Source organism: Bos indicus, chromosome 5 (assembly GCF_029378745.1).
Source record: "Bos indicus isolate NIAB-ARS_2022 breed Sahiwal x Tharparkar chromosome 5, NIAB-ARS_B.indTharparkar_mat_pri_1.0, whole genome shotgun sequence".
NCBI classification, from domain to species: Eukaryota; Metazoa; Chordata; class Mammalia; order Artiodactyla; family Bovidae; genus Bos; species Bos indicus.
In genome coordinates, this window is record NC_091764.1 from 19,615,915 (window position 1) to 19,641,866 (window position 25,952).

At 38.3% G+C, this 25,952-nt stretch overlaps 1 protein-coding gene across 5 annotated transcripts in view; it reads right to left on the minus strand.

The window, feature by feature from the left end:
* The window catches only part of ATP2B1 (ATPase plasma membrane Ca2+ transporting 1), a 133,404-nt gene that overhangs the window by 50,472 nt on the left and 56,980 nt on the right, over positions 1-25,952 (minus strand). For all 5 annotated transcript variants that reach the window (XM_070788936.1, XM_070788935.1, XM_019960336.2 and 2 more), the window contains exons 2-5: positions 20,324-20,751; positions 8,509-8,706; positions 2,782-3,036; positions 2,565-2,690 (exon numbers count right to left, since the gene is read on the minus strand). In XM_070788936.1, the coding sequence (XP_070645037.1) occupies positions 2,565-2,690; positions 2,782-3,036; positions 8,509-8,706; positions 20,324-20,531 (787 nt within the window). In that variant the 5' untranslated portion in view covers positions 20,532-20,751. The remainder of the gene's footprint in view (positions 1-2,564; positions 2,691-2,781; positions 3,037-8,508; positions 8,707-20,323; positions 20,752-25,952) is intronic.

The window sequence follows — 25,952 nt, forward strand, 5'->3', positions numbered from 1 at the left end:
TCTCCTTTAGGATGGACTGGTTGGATCTCCTTGCAGTCCAAGGGACTCTCAAGAGTCTTCTCCAACACCACAGTTCAAAAGCATCAATTCTTTGGCACTCAGCTTTCTTTATAGTCCAACTCTCACATCCATACATGACTACTGGAAAAAGTATAGCCTTGACTAGACGGACCTTTGTTGACAAAATAATGTCTCTGCTTTTTAATATACTGCGCAAGGACTAAATGTAGAAGACAGTTTCTTTTAACAATTCTAGCCTTTAGCAAATTTCAATTTATGTTATGTTCATCTTTACCACAGATAATCAAATGTTGGCCACTAATAGGTTCAGGCAAAGTAAACAGTGTTTGTTCTGGTCATATCCCCACTGCTAACTGAATAACTGCTTTTAACCATCTAAATTTAAAAAGCCAAGAACAGCAGTGAGAGATGGCATCATGAGAATAAATTTAAAAATAAATACATTTCATGTTTTCAGTACATTTTTGGAAGAGGGAAATAAATGTAGAAAAACTTTCCCACCCATACGGTGATAAGGGACTCCAGAAAGTTATTTCAGTCTTTTCTTAAACATGGAAAATTTATCGAGTCCCTCTTGGTATATACTTGGTGTGTTGAGAACCTGAGTCTCCAAAAACTTAGCAGCCATCTCTGTTAAAACAGAAAAGGACCAAGGTTCCGTAAAAGGATGTCAACCTAAGACACTAAGAGCTAAGCACTGTGTGAATAAGCTACAAGTACAGCCAGCAAAGTCCATGAAGTACATGCGGCAAAAACACAAGAGGAGATGCCTCAGTTCACCAAACACCATGGCCTGGTCAGTCTATGGTTTAGGTCTGACCAGCAAGCTTCCCTCTCCTTCGGAAAGATCACAGATTTTACTTGGTTAACATGAAATGCAGTTTCTTAAAAGTATGGCAAGGAATAAGTAAAACAAGTAACATTAAACTTAATATATGGACTTCCCTGTGACTCATATGGTGAAGAATCTGCCTGCAATGCAGGAGACCCAGGTTTGATCCCTGGGTCAGGAAGATCCCCTAGAGAAGGGAATGGTAATCCACTCCAGTATTCTTGCCTGGAGAATTCCATGGACAGAGGATATTATATAGCCAAGATATTTCTATCTGGAATGAATTTCAAGCACACCAAGATAAAGAAAAACTTAAAAGGAGTATAAATGGTCTTAGTAGTGCAGGATACTGACAATATACAAATCTCAAGTTTTTTCATAGAAATGAAAGTCTATATTACAACTGAAACCTTCCCCCTATATATAATGGTGTTTATAAATGTACATACATGAAATTACTGTGATTTTTAATGGCGGCATGTTTTGCAATAAGCCTTTTGGAACATATTTACAAATCTTAAAAAGGTAATGGTTAAACTTAGGTATGTGCTCCATAGCTGTGATTCTAACGTAACTGACCTTTGTCACAGGTTTGACTTTGGGTTGAATAAAACCATGTCCGACCAATTAGAATATAAAGTTCACACAGAAGACATGAAAAAGCATAGCTGCCAAGTTATTAAATGGTTAAATAAGCAAAATCTCCTTATAATGTAGGAAATGTTATCATTCCATTAACATCTGAAAATGATAATTAAAGATAAATAGGCAGCATTTTCTTACTCTAAACGCTAGTGTGACTCAATCTAAAAATATACCTAAAACAAATGTTTTACAAGCAATTCTGCAAATTCTATAAAGAATACTAGAATATTAAGATAGCAAACTGGAAATCAAAAGTTAAGGAACTGGGATACTTTTGGAGACAAGTTGTGGTACTTTGGTTTCTTTTCATTTTAGAAGGCAGCCTGTAATTTTTTTCATCCTTTCCATTTCATTTTCAATTAACCTCAGGTCTAGTTATCAACAGTCAAGTTGTTACAAGAGCCTTCTAAGTAGACACATACTTCTCCTTTTCAGACAGTACCCTCACCTATACACACCCTTCCATTTTCAGAACATGTCTTAACCAGGTGCAAATTCATCTCTGTCTAGTAGATGTGGTGCTATTCCTGGATCTACTTACTATTAATCATATTACCTTAGGTAAACAGTTAATGTCTCAGACTCATTCCTTAGCAGTTAAAATGAGGAAGTGAGATTAGGCTAACTTTAAGGAAAATACAAGCTTTTTAAAAACAGAAAAGTTGTCCTATGTAGATCATCACAGAAAATGCATTAATTTGCTTTAAACACATAATCATTCTTTAATTTTATATTTTACTAGGGCTGACGAATAAATATGACACAGAAAAACTGATCAATTCAACAGAGATCATTAAGTTTATATTTTATCATTATACTAACATTAACAGTGACTCTCAAGTCTTCTGTTTTTTGGACTCGAGTTTCTCATTTATAAAACACAGTTCTGAATTCAAAGATCTCTAAAGTCTCTGCCAGCTTACAAAAAAAAGTCTCTAAAGATTATAAGGCTAGAAGCTAACACAAACTACAGAATCTTCTTCGTATTACTGGCTTTTGGGGAAACTACCGACGGGTGTACAGTCGTGGAGGAGGAAAACGTTAAAAGTTATAAAGAAATTCATACCTGATAAAAGTAAGGGATCCTTATCTAATGACTTCTTAACATGATCAGATTCACCAGTCAATGAGCTTTCATCAATCTTAAGATCATTGCCTTGAATAAGTATGCCATCAGCGGGAAGAAGATCACCTAAAACAAAATAATAATGGTAAGCTAAGCTGTGAACAAGATTACAATAAAATCACATCATGCGTCACATGGACTGCCCTGTTTTACTTACCATATTTCACTTGAGCAATATCTCCAACAGTAATGTCAGCTACGGGTATCTGAATGACCTGACCGCCCCTGATGACTGTGAACTTCTGTTCTTGTTCAATTCGACTCTGCAGACCTCTGAACTGCTTTTCCTTACTCCAGTCATTAAATGCTGTTACTAACACCACACACACCACTGACAAGAGGATTGCCGCTCCTTCAATCCAACCAGTTTCACCTTCACCTTCTTCCTCTCCAACAGAAACGTCTCCACAAACTGTTTGGAAAGAAAGAAAATGCTTATCAAAAAAGATTCTGAATTGATGGCAACAGACATGTAATTATGATGCTTATATGTTCCGTTAATTTTATGTAGAGCTCTGAACACCTTATTGACTCAAAGCATTCCACAGTGGGGACGATGCTAACTCTGTTAATTTCAAGTTCTCTGCCTCCAAAGATTCTCATCTTCAGGATAGGGAGGCAGCCCAAGGTGCTAGTTAAGAGGGAGGAAACTGGAAAGATTAAATCTTGACCTAAGGCAAGTTACTTATGTTTGAGACTCAGTTTCTTCATCTGTCAAATTAGGAGACCACCACTTACTGCAGAGTTGTTGCAAGGATTACATGAGAAGACATTTATAAAGAAGGTTGAGCAGTAGCTAAAACTTGTTCATCCTCAACCAATGGTTACTGCTATTAATTATAACATACAGTAGGCAAGCCACATATAGAAACTTAAGTATTATGTGTTACCCATGAATCATGCCTATTTGACATATCAACACCGCTGAAGTATGATAAAAGCTTAACTTTCATAAGATAAAATTTTAAGCCAAGTGCTGCTCATTAATTCAACTATTTAAGCACCTACCCTGTTTTCGAAGCTAAGGATGTGATGATGAATAAGACATATAAGGTCTCTCTCCTTAGAGAACCTATATTCAGACTGGCAGGTGTGGACAGTATATGAAGAATTCAGTTAATAAAACACAAATAGTTAATTTCAGATATCAAATGCCATGAGGAAAATAAAATATGATGATGTGCTATCAAATAAAAAAGAAGGCTAATCGTGGTTAAGCGAACAGAGGCCCTTTTGAAGTGTCCATGAGATTTGATCCAGGAGCCGAATGATACAAGGGAGCTAGCTGTGTAGATTTAAGGGATGAGAACTGCAGGGAGAGATTAAAGTCAGCATGAAAGAGTTTAGAAGAAGACAAGAGGAGGGAAAAAAGAAAGCTCAAAACTGCAGGGTCAGTAATGGTGAAGAAAGAACAAGGACAGTGCTCTTTTTGGATCTTGGGCTGTAGTCTATTTGTGAGTCTAAAATCAATTCAGTGGCTCATGACCAAACTTTGAGAAATAAAATAGAACAAAACAGAGAAGACATACCTGTAGTAAAGATAAGCATTGTTTTCTGAAAGCTTACTTTGGTCATTTATAAACTCACATGATGGAACATGTTCTTCTGTGTTCCTATGTAAAGTTAATTCTTACTGAGGGTTGAGCTAAACTCTCTGAAAGTCAATGGTTCTCTTAGGACATGCAGAACAGAAAAAGGATTATTCACAAAAAAATAGTAAGTAAACAAAACACTAGAAATCATGAACACATATTTCAGAATAGTGAGAATAACTGAAGAGAGGGCTTGAGGTGCAAGGGTGCCAAATACAGATGAGCTGGTGAGAGGTACGTAGGACAGATAAAGAGAAGACAGAAATTGGAGGAAAATCAACTGGGGCGAAACGGAAGGGATGATGTGAACAACCATAAAAAATATCCCTGTGAACATCAGTAGGATTCAGTGACCAATGGGTATAAAGTATGTTCTTCAAGAGATGGGAAGATGGTCTACTGAATGTGCCAGCCTAGCCATTCAAATACTGAAACTTCTATTTTGATTATTTTCAAGCTGAACACATAACCATGTATCACTGCATATAGTAACTAGTTAAGTGAATCTATGGTTGGTATCATTTTATATAGCAGAAGCTGTAAAGACAGCTGATCCTTACCTACGCCCCTGCCCAGAAGATAGGAGATTTGCTTTCTGAGTCAGATTTATCTGGCAAATCTGAACTCAAGAACAGAGAAAGGCTGAAATACTATATTGACCACTTTACTGACCACTTTGACCAACTTGGAGGCAGTGCTAAAATATAATCTTCCAAATAAAGCACTGCAGTGGGCTTTGCTCTTACTAGTTAAAAACATAACAATGCAGTACTTTACAAGATGAAATTTACCAATCATATTTCAACAAAAAACTTTTACATAACTGGTGGATGTATCATGGTGTAACTATCACGATTTAGTGAGTGCACTAAAATTTTCTACTTGGATTTATCTAACATTATGAGTTTTTTCCCACCTATGAGAGACATTAAAACCAAGTTCTGAAAGAAAACAAACTTAAGACCCAAATCAGGCCAAATCAAGATTATAAAATATAATAATGTACATTCAATCATGCTATCAATAAAGATGTCTTATGGCTACTAAATATAAAAATTTAAAACTTTCATCTTTTAAATCTATTTTTTGTATATGTTTTAAAATGCTCACATTATATATAGCTTTAAATATATATAAAACATAAATGTATCATTTGGAGACATTTACTCAGATCTTTTCTTTATAGGGTAAATAACCAAAAAAGTTTAAAGACAGTGAAACAGGTTAAAGGAAAGGAATTATGAGAGAATTATCTAATTTTCAGCTTTACATCTCACATGCATTTATAACTAAACTACTGAGTATTTCTAAAGAGAGCAGTTAGTGACATATTTCATTTCATATACAGTTCTACTTTATATCACACTAAGTTAGAATGATCTAAGTGGACAGTAGTAAAGTATTTCTAGAAATTGAATACTTTTCCTACTGATGACCGTTACAAGCTTTTAAGGGAGCTGCAGGGAAAGATTAATCTCTAAAATCAAAGTTAGGAAAGGACTGTAGTTTACCAGTTATATGTAGAAAAAAGAAGAAAAAGTAATAATGTTTTCAGTAAAGTCCAAGTATAAATAAAGTAATAAAAACCGATTTTACTAAAGGTGCTCCCTTGTAAATATAGTCACCTGAGAGGTACTTACCATTTGAACTCAGCCTATGCTATCACAGGGCAAATACGCCGTTCTCAAATCCCCTATGTGATTCTTGGGTCATATGTGAAGTGCATATATGAACAGCACAAAAAAGCAGTTCTCAAAGTATTGTTCAGGAACTCCAGGGGGATCCTCAAGGTGAAAACTGTTTTTACAATACTACTAAGATGCTGTTTGTCTCATATTTCATGAATGTGCAGTGAAACTTTCCAAAAACTACATGAGCTAAACACAACACAATGATTGCAGAAGCTGATGAGAATCCAGTTATCTTCAATTAAAGCCAGACATTAACTAGGCACAATGAAATTAAAAATACCACTACCCTTCACTGTCTCATTTTAAACTTCATTCATTAATTAAAGTATAATTATACGCTAACAATATTTATTATTTTTAAATGCACTGATATTTTTTAATTTCTCAGTTTTAAATTAGAATATAGTAAATGCCTACTGCTATAACTCACATGATCAAAACCTTTGGAGTTCTCAGTACTCTGAGAGTGTAATATGGTTCTGAGACCAAAGAGTCTGAGAACCACTAGGTGTACGGACTGCAGATTTCTGGGTTATAGTGCTCATTTTCATACCGAACAGCACTAGTAAGAAATTCTGATAATCTGGATTTCTATGACTACAGACTTACAATTACTGGATTTCCTTTTAAGCAAGTCACCACTTCTTAAGTCTTAAATATGATGAAAAGATACATGAAATACATAGAAAAGCATAATTTTTTTTTTAAGTGCAAACACTAAATAACTTTTACCACGGAGCAAAAACATCTTTAGATTGTTTATCAAGACCTTCTGGTAGATCTTGAGTCTCTTTAAATGGCCCTAAGACACCAACAACTCTAGATTTTCTTCTCAGTTGGATATAACACCAGTTATCTCCTTAAGCAAATTTGAAAAAGGGCCTGTCACTACACTGTACAAATGAAGCAGGCTGAATTCCAAGGTGTGTCCAGATTCTGTGAATAAAAAAAAAAAACCCACTCCCACTGAAAACATTTTTCTCCAGTTTTCTTATAGTCCTGGGAAAAAAATGTTACAAGTAAAAAGTTTTTAATCATCTGCTAACTCACTTAAGGCTAGAACACCAATTCCCAGTATTCTATAATGACAGCTGGGTAAACCAAGCAGTGAAGAAGTTAGCTGTATCACCTCCTTTTCCAGATAAAAGACACACACACACTTACACATCCTCACGCCCACCCACTTGTGCACACATGCACATACGTGAGCACCATTAGTGACAACTAAAAAAAAATTTTTTTTTAATCTCAGAAGATATATATATCTCAAAATGGTATAGCAGTAATCTCTAAACAGTGGGATTTTCAGTAAATATGATTTCCTTTGAAATGTCATTTTCCCTCTAATTTTTCAACAGCAAAGTATGTACCATTTATTCAACAAATAAAAGTTTAAAAAATGATCTGGTTCAATATTTCCCAGAATGTTGCCTAAATCCTCTTTTATCTACATCAGAGATTTTCACCCACAGGCACTTCTGCCCCCTTAAAGGATGCTGGCTATCTTTGGAGATGTTTTGACTTGCCTCAACTGGGCGACGGTACAATGAGCAGGTGACAATGAATGTTCCAGTGCAAAATGTCAACAGTGCCACTCTGAGAAACCCTGATCTGCACAGACTTCAGCCTCAGGTAAATCTGCTTATTCTGTGACCAGTTGTCTCCTCCCACCCTGCCCCCAGACCTCCAAGAAGTTCTCTCTCACTTGAGCTCTAGGCATACCTTTGAAGAATTAATTTAAATGATTACCTAAGCCAAGTTAGCAAATACTTATTAAAACTCTTCATAACTTGTAAGACAGAAGAATGAAGCTTTCGCAATCAAAAATATTTTGGTGAATCATTCTTCTGACATACAAAATACCACTGGTTCACTCTATAGCTCCTTAAATATAGTGACCAAAACCAAGCTAGATCTCCTGTCAGATATAGAAAGTACTGTCAGGAAAATCCATTTAAAATAATTTGCTCCAAAGAAAAAGAAGAAATTTAAAAAAGAAATGAAAGACAAAGAAAGATAGGAGAAAAACAAAATCATCTGCAGCCACAGGTTAAAGCCAAGTTACCTCAAGCAGAATACTTTGTAGCATAAACACTTCTAAGATGGTAAAGAAATTATCCAAATCATGCACATAACAATAAAATATATACAATATTTAAAGTACTTGGAAAGTAACAGCCTGGGGAAAAGAATAAATTTTGCTTTTATAATGATTTTCCAAAAGGTTCTTTAAAAAACCCCAAATTAAAAACTATTTCACAATAGTGTTCTAAAGAACTTAAAATCCACCATGACACATAACACATTATATACATGCTTAGCTCCTTGCCAGACACAGAATATGCATATGTGGGCAAGTTATTTAATCTCTGTGTCTCAATTGTAAAATGCAGATGACACCATCTACCTTACAGGACTATTGGGAAAACTATCTGAGGTAATATATTTAAAGAACTATTAAGAAGCACTATTAGAATGATATCTAGCATACAGGAAACTTAATAAATGCTGGCCTGCTATTTTTATCATGTACTAAGTGAGCAAATGAGCTGAACTTCACATCACACATAACATAGCATTTTCCCCTACCAATTTACTTACGTGCATTATCTCCTTCTGGAGGTTGATAAAAGGAAAGGCCCAATGATACTATGGCTGCAATTTCTAATATAATTAAAGTGACATCTTGTAATGCTTCCCATACTAGCTGAAGAAAGGTTTTTGGCTTTTTAGGAGGTATAAAATTCTTTCCAAATACTGCTTCTCTTCTTTCTATATCTACAGGGTTTCCACTTAAACCTAGTAAAAAGAAAGAAATTTTAGTAAACGGTTTTTCTACTTACAAAGGAAAATATTTTATTCAAAACACATTCTCTACACTTTATAGATTCATTACATTTGGACACAATGCATAAGATCCAACCAAAATGGTTTATTCCTGTGAGTTAGACTAACTGTACATAATTTAAATCACCAAAAAACATGCGCAGTGCTTGAAGAAAAAATTTTAAGTAGACAACACAAGGCTGAATTAAGAAATTGCACTTTTCCCAACTGCTGCTTTTTGTTCATACCATCTATACCATTTATATAGACTGCTAGAGAACCAGAGATGATATGTCTGATAGTTTTACATTGGAATTAAACATTTCCCTGATCTTTCCTGGTACTTTTCTTCCATAAGTAGGGAAGTATATAAAGATGTTCATAGCATCTTAGTTAACAAGTGCAAGTTTCTTTTACTTTCATTCTTATTTGCTGAACAATGAAAAGTTCACCTATCATAAACCTTAAAACTTCTAAAAGTTCTAATTCAAGTGATAAAAGATTTTTAAGTCACAAAAACTGGGGCTTAGGATGACCTTTCCTTCAAGCTTGACTTTTAGGATTTATGGCCACCCACTCCAGTACTCTTAGAGGAGCCTGGTGGGCTGCAGTCCATGGGGTCGCAAAGAGTCAGACATGACTGAGCGACTTCACTTTCACTTTTCCCTTTCATGCATTGGAGAAGGAAATGGCAACCCACTCCAGTGTTCTTGCCTGGAGAATCCCAGGGACGGGGAAGCCTGGTGGGCTGCCATCTATGGGGTCGCACGGAGTCGGACATGACTGAAGTGACTTAGCAGTAGCAGGAGAAACAGGCAGTGCTACTGACTGACTGTCACTGTTAAGGAAAAGATACATTTTGTGGGAAATACTATTTACTGCCTAGAGCATGAAATTAGAAAGCTATGAAAGTTAAAAGAGAGTTGCGTGATCAAATTTGCCTTTTCTTCACCTACCAAGTTAGTCCTCCTCTAATCTAATCCTGATGATCCTGCCAAGCCTAGATACATCCCAATTAGCTACTGCAAAGGATGTCCACGCTTACATTATTATGGAGGTAGGGAAACAGAAGCGGCAGTGATAAAGGACATTTTCCCCAAGTTTAAGAACAATGAAGAAGGGGACAGAGATACCGGGATGACATGACTTTTATCATTATATATTTAAAATCTATAATGAAGCAACCTCAACTCTTTGTTTTTTGGCAAGAACTCATTCTAGGAGAACAGCCAGGGAGAAAGACAGGAGAGCAGCAGATCACTGGAAAGCTCTCGGCTCGCTTTAGCTATGATTCTGGATGTGAGGCAGGCAGAGAGTAGCAGAGAGAGAACAAAGCAAGCTCACTGTTAGAATAAACAATGAGAAATGTATATACAGAGCTTTAAAGATTTACTTAGGTTTATTATTAATTATTTATTTACTTGTTAAAGATACCAAAAAGCTTCCAGAGAAGGTTGTCACTAGCAACCATAACAAAGTCAGGTCCACACTAGGCAGTGTGGAAAGCACCTTAGATTTCTGATGACAAAAGTCATCAACTGAAACCTTCCAGAGGCTCTGAGCTGGAGTCCATGGAAAGACAGACGGTGAAGGCCTGCGCTGACAGTGACCGGGAAAAGGCAGATGAGAGGAAACCTGCAAAGCAGGACTCAGCCTTCACAAGCTATTTCTTCAGGTGAGCGCAGTCCCTTCACCAGTCCTGGCTGCGGAGAATTAACAGCCATCCACGGTTTAACTGGGGGTTAAGGGAATCAATGCAGTGAGGTTTTCCACAAAATGAAATGTATTTGTTTTAAAGAACTATACTTTGAGATGTCCTGAAATTATGTGCCTAACGCTTTTCAAATTAAACAGCCTTTCTTTTATGAAGCGATGATTATTATATAGTGGGTAGGTTTGTTCTGTCTTATATTTTAATGCCATTACAGCAAAAATAAAAGATTCTTGTTCCTTCCCTGTGTTAGTCTCCATTTTTTTCCTAAGAAATACGTTTGAAGATATTAGTTCCATCAGTTTAACTCACCCTTAAGAGTCAACCATCAATTACATACAACACCTCAGTTTTAAATATCATCACTGTAACTATAAAAATAATTGATTAAATCTTAACTTATGTTGGTTGTAACAGGGGCCAATATTTTATGTTAATGCTGAAAAGAACAGCCACAGAGCTAAAGATCACTTTAGAATGTTATCTTGGAGGGAATACAGGAAGTAAAAAAGCAACTGACCCAAAGATTAGCATAATTCTTCTATGCTCCCACCACACATACAAGCACATACCTAGAACACTGCACCGCCAAAGGTATCTGGTTTAGGAATTAGAACACCTAGGTCCCAGTTAACCTACTGAAATCTTGTGCAAGTCACTTACTCCTTTTGGGGCTGGGCATGGGGGATGGGCAGAATTAATATTTATTGGTAAAACCTAGATTGTTTGGGAGGACCAAAGAACGTACCAAGTATATAAATCATAAACTACAGGGCAATAGTTAATTAAGTAAGGAGGAAGACAAGTTACAAACTGAACAATATAGGTTTTAACTCTATTTTGGGGACAAGTGATTTCTATTAATTTAAAATAACAAACCTACGGAACCTAGTTAAAAGTTCTGCAACACCAGTCTGACCCCTTCTCTGATATTTACTGAATATCTACTATGCCCAGGTACTGTTGTACTTTGCTGAGAAGTCAGGGTGAACAAAAAGGTCTTACATTCAGCAAGGTTATATTGTACTGGAGGGAAAGAGAGAGAGTTAAAACAATACAGAGAGAGGACTGGCATTTATTCTAAGTGCAATGGGAACCACTAGAAGGCTTTATAGGAGGGTAGTGATAACCAATCTCATTTAAACTTGACTGAAGGACAAACTGAAGAGCATGCATGCGAGTGGAGGAAAAGACCAGCTGGGAGACCACTGGTCTCTACAGTACAAAATGAGGTGGTGGTGGTTGGCTCTGGGTTTCAAAAACGGAGGCAGAGCCCCTGAGTCTTCCAGGTATCTTGTAAGGAAATCAGATAGAACTTGCTGAAGGACTGGATGAGGAAGAAAGGGAGGAAAAAAAAAAGGCTAAAGCACGATACCTAGATTCTTTTTTGCCCATGCACCTACATGGATGGAAGATAGAGACATTTATCAAGATAAGGCCGGCTTTGAGAACAGCAGAACTGGGTGGAAAAAGGGAGGCAGGAGTTCATGGTTCTGCTTTACAGGTTTAAACATGATATGCCCATTAAACAAAGAGGTGGAAATGTCTAGTAGATGGCTGGTTATCCATATTCAGAACTCAGGGAGAGATCTGAGCCAGAGAATCTCACTATACAGATGATTCTGGAGCCATGGGCCTAATGGCAGCCCCTGGAAAGCTAGAGTACACTGACAAGAAGGAAGCCAGACTGAGGTGGGAGCCTTGGAGCACTCCAACATTTGATGGTCAGAGAGGGTCTCAAAACACCAAAGGCAACTGCGAAGAAATGGGGGACACACACAGAGACACATGTTCACGGAGTACCACGGAAAGGCAGTTTTTAAAAAGGATGATGTGCAATCATATCAAATGGTGTTGCAAAGGTGGAATAAAATGAAGACAGACTGGACAACTGGCCTGCACTAGACGGGGGCTGACGACTTTGATAAGGAACCTTCAGGAGGCGGCTTGGAAGCAAGGCTGGGAATGAGTTAAGTGGAAACAATAAGCACAGGTAACTGCCAGGCGTGTGATGCAATGACAAGAAATTAAGCAGTCAAGGTAAAACCTAGTAAAGGTGAAATAAAATGGCAACCCACCTCTGCAGTCTCGCCTGGAAAATCCCATGGGCAGAGGAGCCTGGCGGGGCGGGCTACAGGTCATGGGGTCGTGAAGAGTTGGACACGACTGAACACACGCACACGAAGGTAAAATACAGTGCTGCTGCCTTCAGTGCTACATTTTACCTTAATGCTTTACCTCTTTATTTTATTTTGCTCTTTACTACAAAATGGATAAATAAAACTGTTCTGCTTTTTTAAAGATGAGTGACAGATATTAAGGCAAGTTATTTAGCAACGGAAATGACCACACTGGTGACACAGATGGTTAATCTAGAGCAAACCTCTGAAGAAGCCAGGGGAAATGGAGTCCAGGGCATGGGTGTCAGGCTACTACAGGTATGGGAGGACATTCCCACTGTGAGGAGGGAGAAAAGCAAAGCGTGTGGGGAAGAGAAAGGTAAGCCCTGTTGAAACTGGCAATGAGACTGCACGGTCCTAGCTTTAAGAATAGATGAGATATGGTATCAAATCATTTAGAAAAAATTACAGATAAACAGAATGAGAACTCTTCTGCCTAGACCTACTGGCTCCATAGATTGTAGTGCAGCAGCGATGAGGCCAAGGCATTGACCTTTCAATGGCCCAGTTAGCTTCACAAAGAGGAAACAGATTCGAAAATAGATTAAAAACCCATCAAAAATAGTCTCAGAATTTATGCTTTTGGGGTCTGGATCCACCATTCTATGAACAGATAATGGCTCAAGAATATTCTCTGTATATCTGAAAGAGACAGATTATGTGAAAAAATGCAATGCTATCAAGATACTGATGTTTTACCAGAAAATGTAGCATTCCAACTGCGGAGTCTAATAAAACCATGTCTCAATTTAGAAAATGAAGAGGAAAGAGCACTGAAATGGAGAAAGCAGGTGGATTTAACTGAAAATCATGGTTAATACACAGCACATCTGAATCTCAAATCTTCTACTTGAGATTATGTCAGCATTTGTGCGTGTGTTCTGCCTGTGGACCAGTGATGCCTTCTTTTAGTGAGGGTCACACGAAAACATAGCTTCCCAAGTGGCACAGAGGTCAAGAACCCGCTTGCCAATGCAAGAGACGCGGGTTTGATCCCTGGGTCAGGAAGATCCCCTAGAGGAGGAAACGGCAACCCATTCCAGTACTCTTGCCTGGGAAATCCCTTGGACACAGGAGCCTGGTGGGCTGCAGTTCACAGGGTCGCAAAGAGCTGGGCACAACTCAGTGACTCTACAGCAGCAACACAGGAAAAGATGCAGATCGAGAAAGGACGTGCAGATCTGTGTCGACTCTTTTTGAAAAGCAGATCAACACTCTCATCATATTCTCAATTTCAAAAAAGAAGGAGACTCCCCTCAAATCTAAGTGAATCACTATCTAAAGTCAAACTCAGACTTTGTTCCTGAACGCCAACCGCAGGCCAGATAAGGAGAGGCACAAACATACAAAGGGAAATGAGTCAGACGGGATGCCTTTCTCCGGCACTTGCCTTCAAGGAACTCGTAGTTCGGTGGGGCAGACCGACAAGCAATCAGTTAATCACAACCCAGAGTGTTAAGCAGTAAAGATGGGGGTGGTGAGGATGTTAACGGAAGCCCGCAAAAGGAACTGGAATCCAAATTTAGGGAGTTGGGGTGGATAAGGGAAATATAAGATACCAAACCTGAGATCTCAGGAATGATTAAGAGACAGTCACAGGAAGGGTGAGGTAGCATGTTTAAGGTGAAGAGATCACAAGACCGGAAATAAGAATGAGCTTGGCACAACAGTATTTCAGAAAACTGAAAATTTTGCTATGCCTCAAACACTGAGGAGGAGACAAGAGATGAGATGAAGTAAGCAGGAGCCAGACCCCAAAGAAATTTGTTAATCTAAGTGAGAAGTCTGAACTTCCTTCTAAGTGCGAGTGCAAAACCTCTACCAGCTCTCAGCAGGAAAGTGACAGGCAGTGCGAAGGGAGACAGGAAAAAACACCCGTTAGTATGCTGTTACCTGAATTATGCGAGAGAAAGACAGCAGCCTCAACCAGGGTGGTGGGGAGGTAGAGGAGCAGATACCCTTGAGTTAAGAGGCAGGAGTCATGGCATTTCCATGTCTTGTCGACCCAATGAGTAAGAACAGGTGAAAGGCTCCTATCAAAGTCAAGTCCACCTAGCAAGGTGGGTGATGGTTTCATCAGACAGCAGGGATTGGGGGAGTATCCTCTCCGAAGGGAAAGTCTGGAGAGGCTGGGGAAATGAAGATGTCTACTGGCAACTGAGCTTTTGGCCCCAAAGCCTGTGAGAAAAGCCTGGACTGGTGCCACGGATGTCAGAGTCTGATAGGAAGTCTTAGAAGAGGAGAGCATCACCCAGGGAGAAGGCAGAGATGAAGAGGCGAGTGCCCCATGATCGGAAACCCAAGGCCTGGCGACATGGAAAGGAACGCATGGGAGGCGGATGAAACCGGTCAGACAGGAAAAAGCAAACGTTCAGAGTCCAGTGTTATGAAAGCAGAAGAGAAGCTCTGAGAGGGAAATATTATATTCAAAAAAACTGAACCTGAAAAAATGAACAATGCAATGCTGCTTCAGACTCTACCGAGTACAACTTTACAAAATAATATATATGCTACAAGATTTGAGGAGTCAGTATTGCAATTATCTTCAACAAACTCATAAGCAATGAAAACTGGTAACCAGAGCAAGTATTAAATGTATAATTCTCCATATTTTTAAATTGGGGTATGTAATTATCATAGCAGGAATAAATGTCTAGGACAAGGTCACACAGAGTCATCAATAGAACACCCTCACTGGTAACTGTATACAAGTATTAGAACATACGTGGCTGGCATATCACCACCATGCAGATCCTTGTCGAGTGCCTAAAATGGCTGTGCCCGCTGGTATCACCAAACACACGCATCAGGGAATCACTGCGTTCCTGCAGCAGCCTCTAAGTCAATAAGGATTGATCCCGGGTGAAGGCTGATGTCTTTATGGAGTTAAAATACATTTCCATGTGTGAATGCCCATTTTGTTATATTACATCATGAAGACATGGCCAAAGCACAAGGTGACCAATTGCCTCATTACAGCAAGTGTAAACAGAAACTGCCATCTGAAACATTATGGAGACATCAGTCAGCCAGGGACAACTGCTGCTGGCTCTCCTACTTCCTCCCATACGCTACTTTTGTTTCTCTCTACCACTGTTTCCTTTCCTTATTTCCTTTCTTTTTTCTCTCTCCCTTTGTTCTCTTCTAATTTTAGCAACTCCCACCTTAGAAAGCCTGGTGTATCTTTTTGCTTGCCTACCCTTTATAAATCCACAAAGCCATGCCTCTTACAGGAGACCATTCAGTACCTGTCTAATTTTTATGAATTCATTTTTATCCTTTGCTTAATACAGTGCTACGAATCAGAAATGATACGAAGGGCTGAGATCTGCACTCTGTAAATCTTACTACTAGAGTCTATTCTACCATCCAATAAAAAATATACTACAGATTAATACAAGGAACACATGAAAATGGAAAAGATACCAACAGCTAGTTTAAACATAAAAAGATCAGGAGAGAAGGTTTAGAATAGGAAATGAGAAAGTTAACGTAAGGAAACAGTAATGATACAGAAGAACAAAACTGTAATGACGATTTTATACAGTTAGGTTATTTTGTTACAAGGTTGTTTGGCATAAAAGTTCTTTCTTGGAGTCTGGGGACTGTAAGCTAGGTGCTTGGTAACAGATAAAACTAAAAATATGAATAAGTCACAATTCCAGTTTACCCTGAAATTTATGGTTCTAATTCTTTTAAGAGTGAAGATGATCAATCAGAACCACTAGTCCATGGGGTTGCAAAGAGTCGGACATAACTGAGCAACTGAACCGAACTGAGGAAATTTTTAATATGAAAATCACATCTGGCTTCAAACACTTCCTATTGATCAGTACATGAACAGTAAGGTTCAAACTCAGTCAAGTACTAGTCTGCTAGAAAACAAGCAGTGAGTTAGCAGGCCAAATGAGAAAGCACAGAAACACAACTTCTTAAGTAGGGCATATTTTAAACATTGACTGATAAACCCCCATTTTTTTTTTCATTATGTAATTCTTGTCATCAAGAAAAAAAAAAACTATTGTGAAGAGAGAACACAGATACTCCGTTCTCAGTATCTCAACTCTTTTGCAAGCTGAATGAGGTGAGCTTTTACAACAGGCAGTACACTACAGCAGTTAAAAGCATGTTCTCTGTAGCTAGAATGTCTAGGTTGGAGTCCTTCCTCTGGGCTTATAGGCTGTAAGACTTGAGAAAAGCTGCTTAACCTTTTTGTGCTGTGGGTTCTTGGGCTGTAAATTGGATAGGGTCGTTGTGAGGATAAGTTAGTATTTCTTAGTGCTAACTACCAAGGTGGCACAAAAACCATTCTGTTGTTCTTAACATCTTTAACTGTTCCTCCAGACTTCAGAGCAATCTAAGATCTACATCCCTACTATTTCTGATTTTTCTTCTCCAGTTTTCTCTTAGCCATACGTCAACACACATCTCATTTTTTCTCCCCTCCCACATCTCATTTATCTGTCCTGTGAACTTGTGTCCCAGGTGGAAAAACAAGGCAGGCAGTGTTGTTTTATTCATTGATGCATGCCCAGAGGGCTTCCCAGGCAGTGCCGGTGGTAAAGAGCCATACTGGTTTGATCCCTGAGCTGGGAAGATCTCCTGGAGAAAAACAGCAACCCACTCCACTATTCTTGCCTGGAGAATCCCATGGACAGAGGAGCCTGGCCAGCTACAGTCCACAGTGTCACAAAGAGTTTGACAAGACTGAAGCGACTTAGCATACATGTACATGCCCAGAGCCTAGAAAAGTGACAATCAGATAGAAGATACCCAATAAACACAATAAATCAACTCTAAAACACACATATTCTTACCTTGTATTAACATCTCTGAAATTGGAATGTAATTTAATTATACACGTACAACTCCCAACACTAATTCTTTTTTTAGGGATTATATAAAATATACGACAATGACCTAGATCTGAAAGACTGTATGTTATCAATGAAGAAATTAATGAATGAAACAACTAAAGGGACACATAAACATCAGTTTTACCTAAACAAAATTCCTGTACGCTGAAGAATCGTATCTCTATCTCATTTTCCATGATCATAAGCAGATCATACTAACAAAAGGTTACTTATTGTCTAGATCATTTCACTCGGGCATAAAACCTCCCCAATGATGAGTCACTCGTTATCATTTGCCTAGTTGATCAGTGACAAAATATTCATTAGCTTTCTGAGTGAGTTATTTCTAAATTAAACTAGAACTATTTCTTTGGAAATGACATTGTTGTGAAAGCGGCTGTTGTTTATATTTATTCTTATAAGGAGTGTAAGTACAAATATAATGCTTACAAAATCTTTAAAAGAATATTTCACGATGACAAGCTTATATATGAAGAGTAGAAGACAAAAGTCTGTACAAATTTTGACAAAAATTAAATTCACTATACCAGGAGAAAGATGAGCAAGAGTGCTCTAGTAAACGAGGGGGAAACGGCAATCACTTGTTTAACAGCACAAAACAGCAATAAAACATACACAATTTTGAGTGTTGACTATTTCTACAGATTATCCACAACTTCCACCATGTCACAAGAGGTACATAATCATTCCCTTCCCCTAAATTTAGAAACTAATGTATTAGGTTTAACTTTTCAGTTAATTTAAGAAACTTCACTAATTAAACCAAAATCAGTGTAAGGAGCACTGCCTGAAATAAGAGAAGAAAAGCAACTGCCATGCAAAGTAAACAGAAACTAAGTCCATTAAAAATAACACACCATGGAGGGGTTTTTAGTTACGAGAAGACAGAAGTTCTGATTAACTAGGGAAACACAGAGCTATGGTTGGGGAAAGCACAGTTAAGGGCAGGTTTCAAAGTAAAGTTCAGTATCACTTTCAGTTATATTGAGGGTTTTTAAAAAAATGTTAATGCTTTTGATCAATTTGGTGATACTGAAACATCCAATGATTAGGTTTTAGATTAAATGTAGTTAAGTACAGATGGTTAAATTACTGAATCAACCAACTGAGAATAGCATAAGTAACATACAAATCTCTAAAGTCATATGAAGTTAGCTAAAACTTTAAAGGAAGACTTGCATAAAGAACAAGCTCCAATTTTGTCATATTATATTGATTCAAGTCCACATGTCTGTTCCCGATTCCCTGAAGCAGCTCTTAAAAAGGCACAGCATATTTAAGGTGTAACTGACAAGTCCATGTTTCCAGTGGCTCTGACTTGAGGAGAAGATCCAGACCATCTGGAAGACTTTACAGAAAAAAGAACATGCTCCAAGTGACCTGAGGAAGCCCTTTAAGGAAATGGGAATATTGACATCAGCTTCCTCAGAAAAATTAAAGTAACTACCTATCATTAAAACAATGAGCAATTCACATAGAATTATATGAAGGCTTCAAAGAATCTTTTGGTGTGATTTAAAATTCTTTGATAATTTTGGAAATAACTTTTTGCTATGACCCCAAAATTTATCACAAGTAGTGGCACGGCATAAGATGCTTCCGGAAAAATGATTTCTCTAGAACTGGCTTTAGACAGATACTCCTTTCTACAGAAAGATATAAAGGATATATACTAATATCCTTTAAACTTTTAACGTTACTAACCACCTATTCTTACTAAAATAAACTGTAACCACCAAACACTCACCTTCATGTATTTGCCTGCGGCTTCCTTTGCAGTGTGTAGAAATGCCATCCTGAAACTCCCTAACCTTAATTTCATGTTTAACATGATCAGTGTATAAAAAAAGGTCATCCTTTGAAAACACTTCAAAGATCATAATGTAATGAAGTTATAATGAATTCTTCTGCTTCTCAAAAAGAAATTTACTACAAATCAAGAATTATGAAACCAAAGACTTCTTTGAACACGGAAATTGAATATAATTCTAAGATTGAAAACTATTTTTAATCAAAGGAAATGTCTGCTAAATAAAAAATTGCCATCTAATCTACTCCATTTGCTCTGGTACCTTCTGAACAAATTGCTAAAGTTTTAGGTTTTTTGTTTTTTTTAAAAAAAAAAAAAACAACAACAACTCAGTCAGCTACAGGCAGTGAAAACTATTTTAAGCTGCCTGGCAAAATGAAGGATAGTGAGCAGGGTTTATTTCTACAGAATCTCCTGGGAACTACCAAGCCTGGTTCTACCCTCCAAAGCTCAAGTGGAAAGACAACTATGCTCTTTAATAAACAAGCAGCAACATGTGTGACAGTACAAAATCCTTCCTCCCACCAACTTAAAATAAATTACTGTGCAATAGTATTTTTTGATCTAAAGTTACTTTATACCAATCTGATAGCTGCTGCTGCTGCTGCTAAGTCTCTCTAGTCGTGTCCGACTCTGTGCGACCCCATAGACGGCAGCCCACCAGGCTCTGCCGTCCTTGGGATTCTCCAGGCAAGAACACTGGAGTGGGTTGCCATTTCCTTCTCTAATGCATGAAAGCGAAAAGTGAAAGTGAAGTTGCTTAGTCGTGTCCGACCCTCAGCGATCCCATGGACTGCAGCCCCCCAGGCTCCTCTGTCCATGAGATTTTCCAGGCAAGAGTACTGGAGTGGGGTGCCATTGCCTTCTCTGAATCTGACAGCTAGCCCATCTTAAATGTTAAAAAAGTATGGCATCATCAAACAACAGCTAAGACAATCTAAGCATGCTTCTTTATGAGTCAATCACAGCACTTGCTGAACAAAGTACTAAAAAGGGACGTGATACAGCTCACCTTCATTGGGAGATGTTTTTAACCTGGTGCAGATTCCATAGACGTCTCCATAGCTTTCCTGTATTTTCCGTAATGCATCTGTGGACCTGAGCTCCATGAGGGCCCGCAGCTCTGCGAGTGTAATTCCAAAGTCTCCATCGTGATTAGCTTCCTTCAAAGAGTTTTTTACTCCACCATATGCAACTGAGTTGTTTGCCATGTCGCCCATTACAGGTATAATTTATTAGGAGGAAAATGTTTCCCAAAAGACTCTATAATTTTCACTTGATATATTTCCAAGATGAAAATCTCTTAAATAGGAAAATCTTTCTTAAACCAAACATTCATTGTATGACTTTGTAAAGGAGCATCAGCAGCATTTCCCAGGGAAGTATCTTGACCTTTGGCCCATGACTAGTTTCTTCCTATCAGTCATGAGAGGTACATATCTGTAAGAAGAAAATATTTAAAGTGAGTAAAATCCATCTGAGAGTGTTATGCATATAAGCATACTTTAAGTGTCATCAGGTCCCTAATCAAAATATATCATTTAACTGCAAAAATAACAGTCTTGCACCCCTTAAAACGTTTTGCATGATAAAAGTTCAAAGTATAACTTCTAAATAAAACTGTGTATCAAGAGACATGATATTTCACCATTATTAAATAAAACTGTATTTCACATGACCAATCGAGATTATTAATAGTTATCATTAAGCACATGTTACAAGCAATACGTTAGCGGCTTTAAATTCATTCTCTCACTTAATCATCACAATTTAATCCCATGAGGTGTTATTACTCCTTACTCTACTGAGAAGAATAGGCCTCAGATAAATTGAGGAGTTTCTACACAGCCAACAAATGCCTGACATGAATGACGTAGGATGCCTCTAAGCCCATGTTCCTTCAAATAGACACTATCCTCTCTCTCCAAACCTTTCATATGGAAGAGTGCCTGAAAAGGCAAAAAGCACCAGGAACCTTCTCACATGCTTTCCTGCAGTTCTCCTTGGCCACTCTGTGATGCCAGCACCTCTTGGCTTCCTAAAACTATCTTTCACCTGTTTCACATTTTTCAACTGGTTTCTGTCACATGTTGCCAGCTCAGGTCCTCACTATCTTTAGAGCTATCTAAAGAAATCCTCTACCCCTTAGCCACTCTTCACTGTTACTCTATTTTCTTTGCTGGCCCTTAGTATTACCTGAAATTATCTTGTTCACTTATTTACTTATTTGTTGTCTCCCTCCACCCACAACATTAGTTCCGAAGGCTGGGCACGGGTTGGTCCATTTTTATATCCTGAGAACCTAGAACTGTGCCGGACCCATGGTAGACATTCAGTAAGCACTTCAAGAGTGAATGAATACATACTGTCATTTTCTTCACAACAACCGGTTGGCTGAATGGGCAAATGTGGAACCCATAGATAGACGGCCCACATGAGCATCTGCAGATTTTGGTATTGGGAGGTTGCGGGGCCGTTTTGGCCTAAAACCAATCTCCTGCCAACACCAAGAGACAAATGTGCTTTCAAGTTCTCCTCTTACTCTAAACCAACTAAAAACGAGCTCTCAACTTTTCCTTCTCAATATATATCCTTTTAAACTAGGACCACAAAGTTAACACGCCTGACAATGGATTCACTTTATTCCTTAATTGGAAAGCTCCTTCCCAACTATCATTATCTTAATCATGTGGGCTTCAGCTCTTAAATCATCTTTGACTCTGTCCACCTTAGCTTCAGTGAGTTAACTGAACTCAGTTAATCATTCCTTTGAAAAGCCTCTTCTGTACATCCCCTGTTGTCCTCCATCTTCAAGTGTCCTACACAGATTACAATCACTACCCTCTAGTTTCTTTCTCATTCCATTATCTCCTATAACCAATCCCTTCTACATTTTGAGGCTCTATTTAGTCTTTTAAATAACCACCGTGCCACTCTATCTAAACCTATAGGATGAAAATACAGTCTTAATGTTAATATCTGTTGGGCATTCAAGACTAAGCTCAATTTTACCTACTCAATTTCTTCTGCTCCCCAGAATGCCCCATATTTAAGTAAGTAAGCGTTAGTCGCTCAGTCGTGTCCAGGTCTTTGTGACCCCATGGACAGCAGCCCACCAGGCTCCTCTGTCCACGAGATTTTCCAGGCAAGGATATTGGAGTGGGTAGTCATTTCCTTCTCCAGGGATCTTCCCGACCCAGGGATCTAACCTGGGTCTCCTGCAGTGCAGGCAGATTCTTTACCAACTGAGCTACAAGGGAAGCCCATATTTAATAAATCTTAATGACTGGGCTTCCCTTGTGGCTCAGCTGGTAAAGAATCCACCTGCAATGCAGGAAACTAGGGTTCGATCCGTGGGTCGGGAAGATCCCCTGGAGTAGGAAAAGGTGACCCACTCCAGTGTTCTGGCCTGTATAGGCCATGGCGTCGCGCAGAGTCGGACACGACTGAGTGACTTTCACTGTCACTAATGATGAGGAACTAGATGTCTGCAAAATCGTGGTATGTGTTTCTCCCAGTTCAGTATCCATCAGAACTGGCTAGAGGACTTGTTAAACTACAGACTGCCACCCCACTTCCCGAGTTTCAGCCTGGCTAAGGCGGGCGCCACAATTTCTGTTTCTAACAAACTATCAGGGGACATCAACACTACTGGGTCGGAGAGCACAACGTGAGGGCCCTGGACAGGAGAGTGGATGAAGGTGCTGACTCTTTACCCGCTGCTTAAAGACACCTGGGGAAGGAAAAGTTCGCTGGCCTTGGCTTAAATTTACAAGGATGTGACAGTTATGAATTCTGTAAGACATTTTCTTTCTTTGCCTGCTTCCACCCACTTCACAAATCCTTATGCTTGCCCAATTATTACTAATTTTACTCATCCCCTAGGCAAAGTGGGTTCATAATCACACATCAATTATTATAATAACTCAACTTCAAAAGCTGGAGAGGGTGGTTAGTTTTACGATCTCTGTGTTTTCCTACCTAAAATTTCTTGGCATCTGAACACCACACCAATCCTAGAGTAAATCATTATTATTTAAGAAATAAAACAATTAAGATTCATCAGTTTGTGTGTTGGAAGCATGTATGTCACCATTCCTCCGGTTTCCAGAAAGAGAAATTTTCCTCAACAAGTTCTGGCCTCCTACCCATCTATCACCATCAAGCTGAAATGAACTGCTTGACTGATTTTCAGAGAACAAGGAGCTTCCTCACCTCCTTGCCTTCTTTGTAAACAACATGTCTGTAAGACTCCCGCCATCTGGTCTGAATAAGTAGGGGCAGACCCCCAGGTAAAAAATCGTATCATCCTTCAAAATGCCTGGGGTGGAGGTAAGTAACTGTTAGTTCTGGGTTCAATACTAGAATCTCAGTTATCACACAAAACCTAAGTCATTCATTGCAGCTTTTGTCAGTAATAAAAGTAGTATTTTTATTCCTACATGCCAATATTTGCCTTTTCTCTTGACAGAATTCACGCTGGAGAGAAGGGTATTATTTACTGGGTGGCCCTTAAATTTCTCAACAATAAGGATACATAAGAGAGCTAGAATCAAACCTCTATTTGCAAATCAAAAGTCATGTTTCTTATACTATCTGTCTCTGCTTTAAGTCTTTTTTTTTTTTTTTTTTGCTTTAAGTCTTCATCTTTATCAGGCTGAAATGGAAATGTTTGCAGGTTAAACAGTCAAACAGCAGCAAATGTACCAATTTATATGATAAAACGAGAATTCAATAGACATTAGAGTGGTATTTGTTATCTGCTACCTCTGCCCTTCCCCAGCTCTCAATGGTCCATCCCCATATCCAGATACTGCCCTGACCATAAGTGACTTGACAAAGGCCAACCGGTGGCAACAGGGCTTCTACTGTGACTCTGGAATAGACTTGTTTCTTCTTACTGAACTTAAAACTGAGATGTGGAAAGCCTCTGAGAACACGTCTAAAAGGAAGGGATGATCATTTGGGCGCTTGTGTCAACCAACACCTAAAGTCTGTCCTAACCGTGATCTTTTCGTTATTTGTCAATAAACTCCTTTTGGAGGTTTTTCTATCACTTTGCAACTCGCAGGGCTTTGGTAAGTACATGATCACCACGTTCAGTTCCCCCTACTGTGTAAAGAAAGAGAAATCCAGAGAAAACTACCAAATGCAAATGAACCACTTTCCCAAAGTGGACTATCTGAACTACTAATTAACCCACAAATGATAAACTGAACTGTTGTCTATTTCTAGATTGTCCATAACCTCTTCTATTTTCTTCTCTTCCCTACTATTATTCACTCTTCTAGTCACCTAACTAGTAAACTGACAAAAATGCCAAGGACATCAAAAAAGCTTTGCTCTTTATTGTTAGCTACACCATGACAATCAAGAGAGAGATACACTATTTAGAACTGAGATACAACAGAAAGGAGAACATTTCCTTTGCTTTTCATTGTTCATGAAGAGATTCTGATCTTCCATTTGAAAAGTTTAAGAAGAAATCTTGGAAGCTGAGGCTCCACAAGAGGGGGGTTTTAAAGAAAACACCTATCTCCATACATAATTTATCCCAGAATCCCTAGATGATGTCTCTGATCCAAGCACTGTTGGTAATCTTTGAGTTATTACATAAAAAGACAGATGGTTTAAGACTAAAGTTGGGCAAAAATAGCTACAGTCTTCAAAAAGAATGAGATGGATTCCAACTGACACATAAGCTTTACTGTGAATGGGCAGGCAGGACCCCAAAAGAAAACGAAAGGATGACTATGAAGTCTTAGCACTGAGAGAAGCTCATAAAGAGACAGTTTTGTTAATGTTACAAATCAATGCTTTCTTTCACAAGGTCACCTGACTCTGGATCACAGAATGGCTGTATGGTATTATTTAGACTCAACAATGATGAGGACAACAAAAGTACCACACATTAGAAAAACTAAAAGAAATAGCTGGACAGCTAAATAAATTTGGTGATGAAATATGGAGCTGGATGAAACACTGAACTCTAAAAGTGATTATTAATATTATACAGTAACATGATGATTCCTGCAGGCAAGAAAACATATGCTACTATAACTAAGTGTACTAGCATAAGAGGAACAACCTGAAAGGTGTTATTTAATGCATTATTGGGTTCCAAATGCCCAACTGTTCTAAACTTCTATTAGTGATGTGAAAACACAGAAGTTATATTTCTCCAATCTACAGATGACTTGAAGCTAGGTAACTCAGTGAGTTTATCAGATGACAGAATTAGAATCTGGAAAGACAGGTGGGAATGGGACGTTAACTATAATTAGTACAAAGGTATGATCTCTTACATTTAATTTCAAAAACATAACTGTACAAATATGACATACAAGAAACCCTACTGTATACATTCAAAGACAGAGGTTCAGTTTACTCAAAGCATTGGCTTGATGTTAATTAACATGATGTAAGTGCTTTCCCCTCCCATTCCCAAGCTGTCTTAGGCAGCAATGACAGGAGTATTAAAAACTAACAAAGGGAGTTAACAAATCCTTTCTACTTTGCCTTGCACGTACACACTTATAATGTTACAGGATCATACAATACAGACACAACATAACACACCTCCCTAAATGTGTGACTATACATAAAACAATGTGAACTTAGCCTGGCACACAGTAAATTGT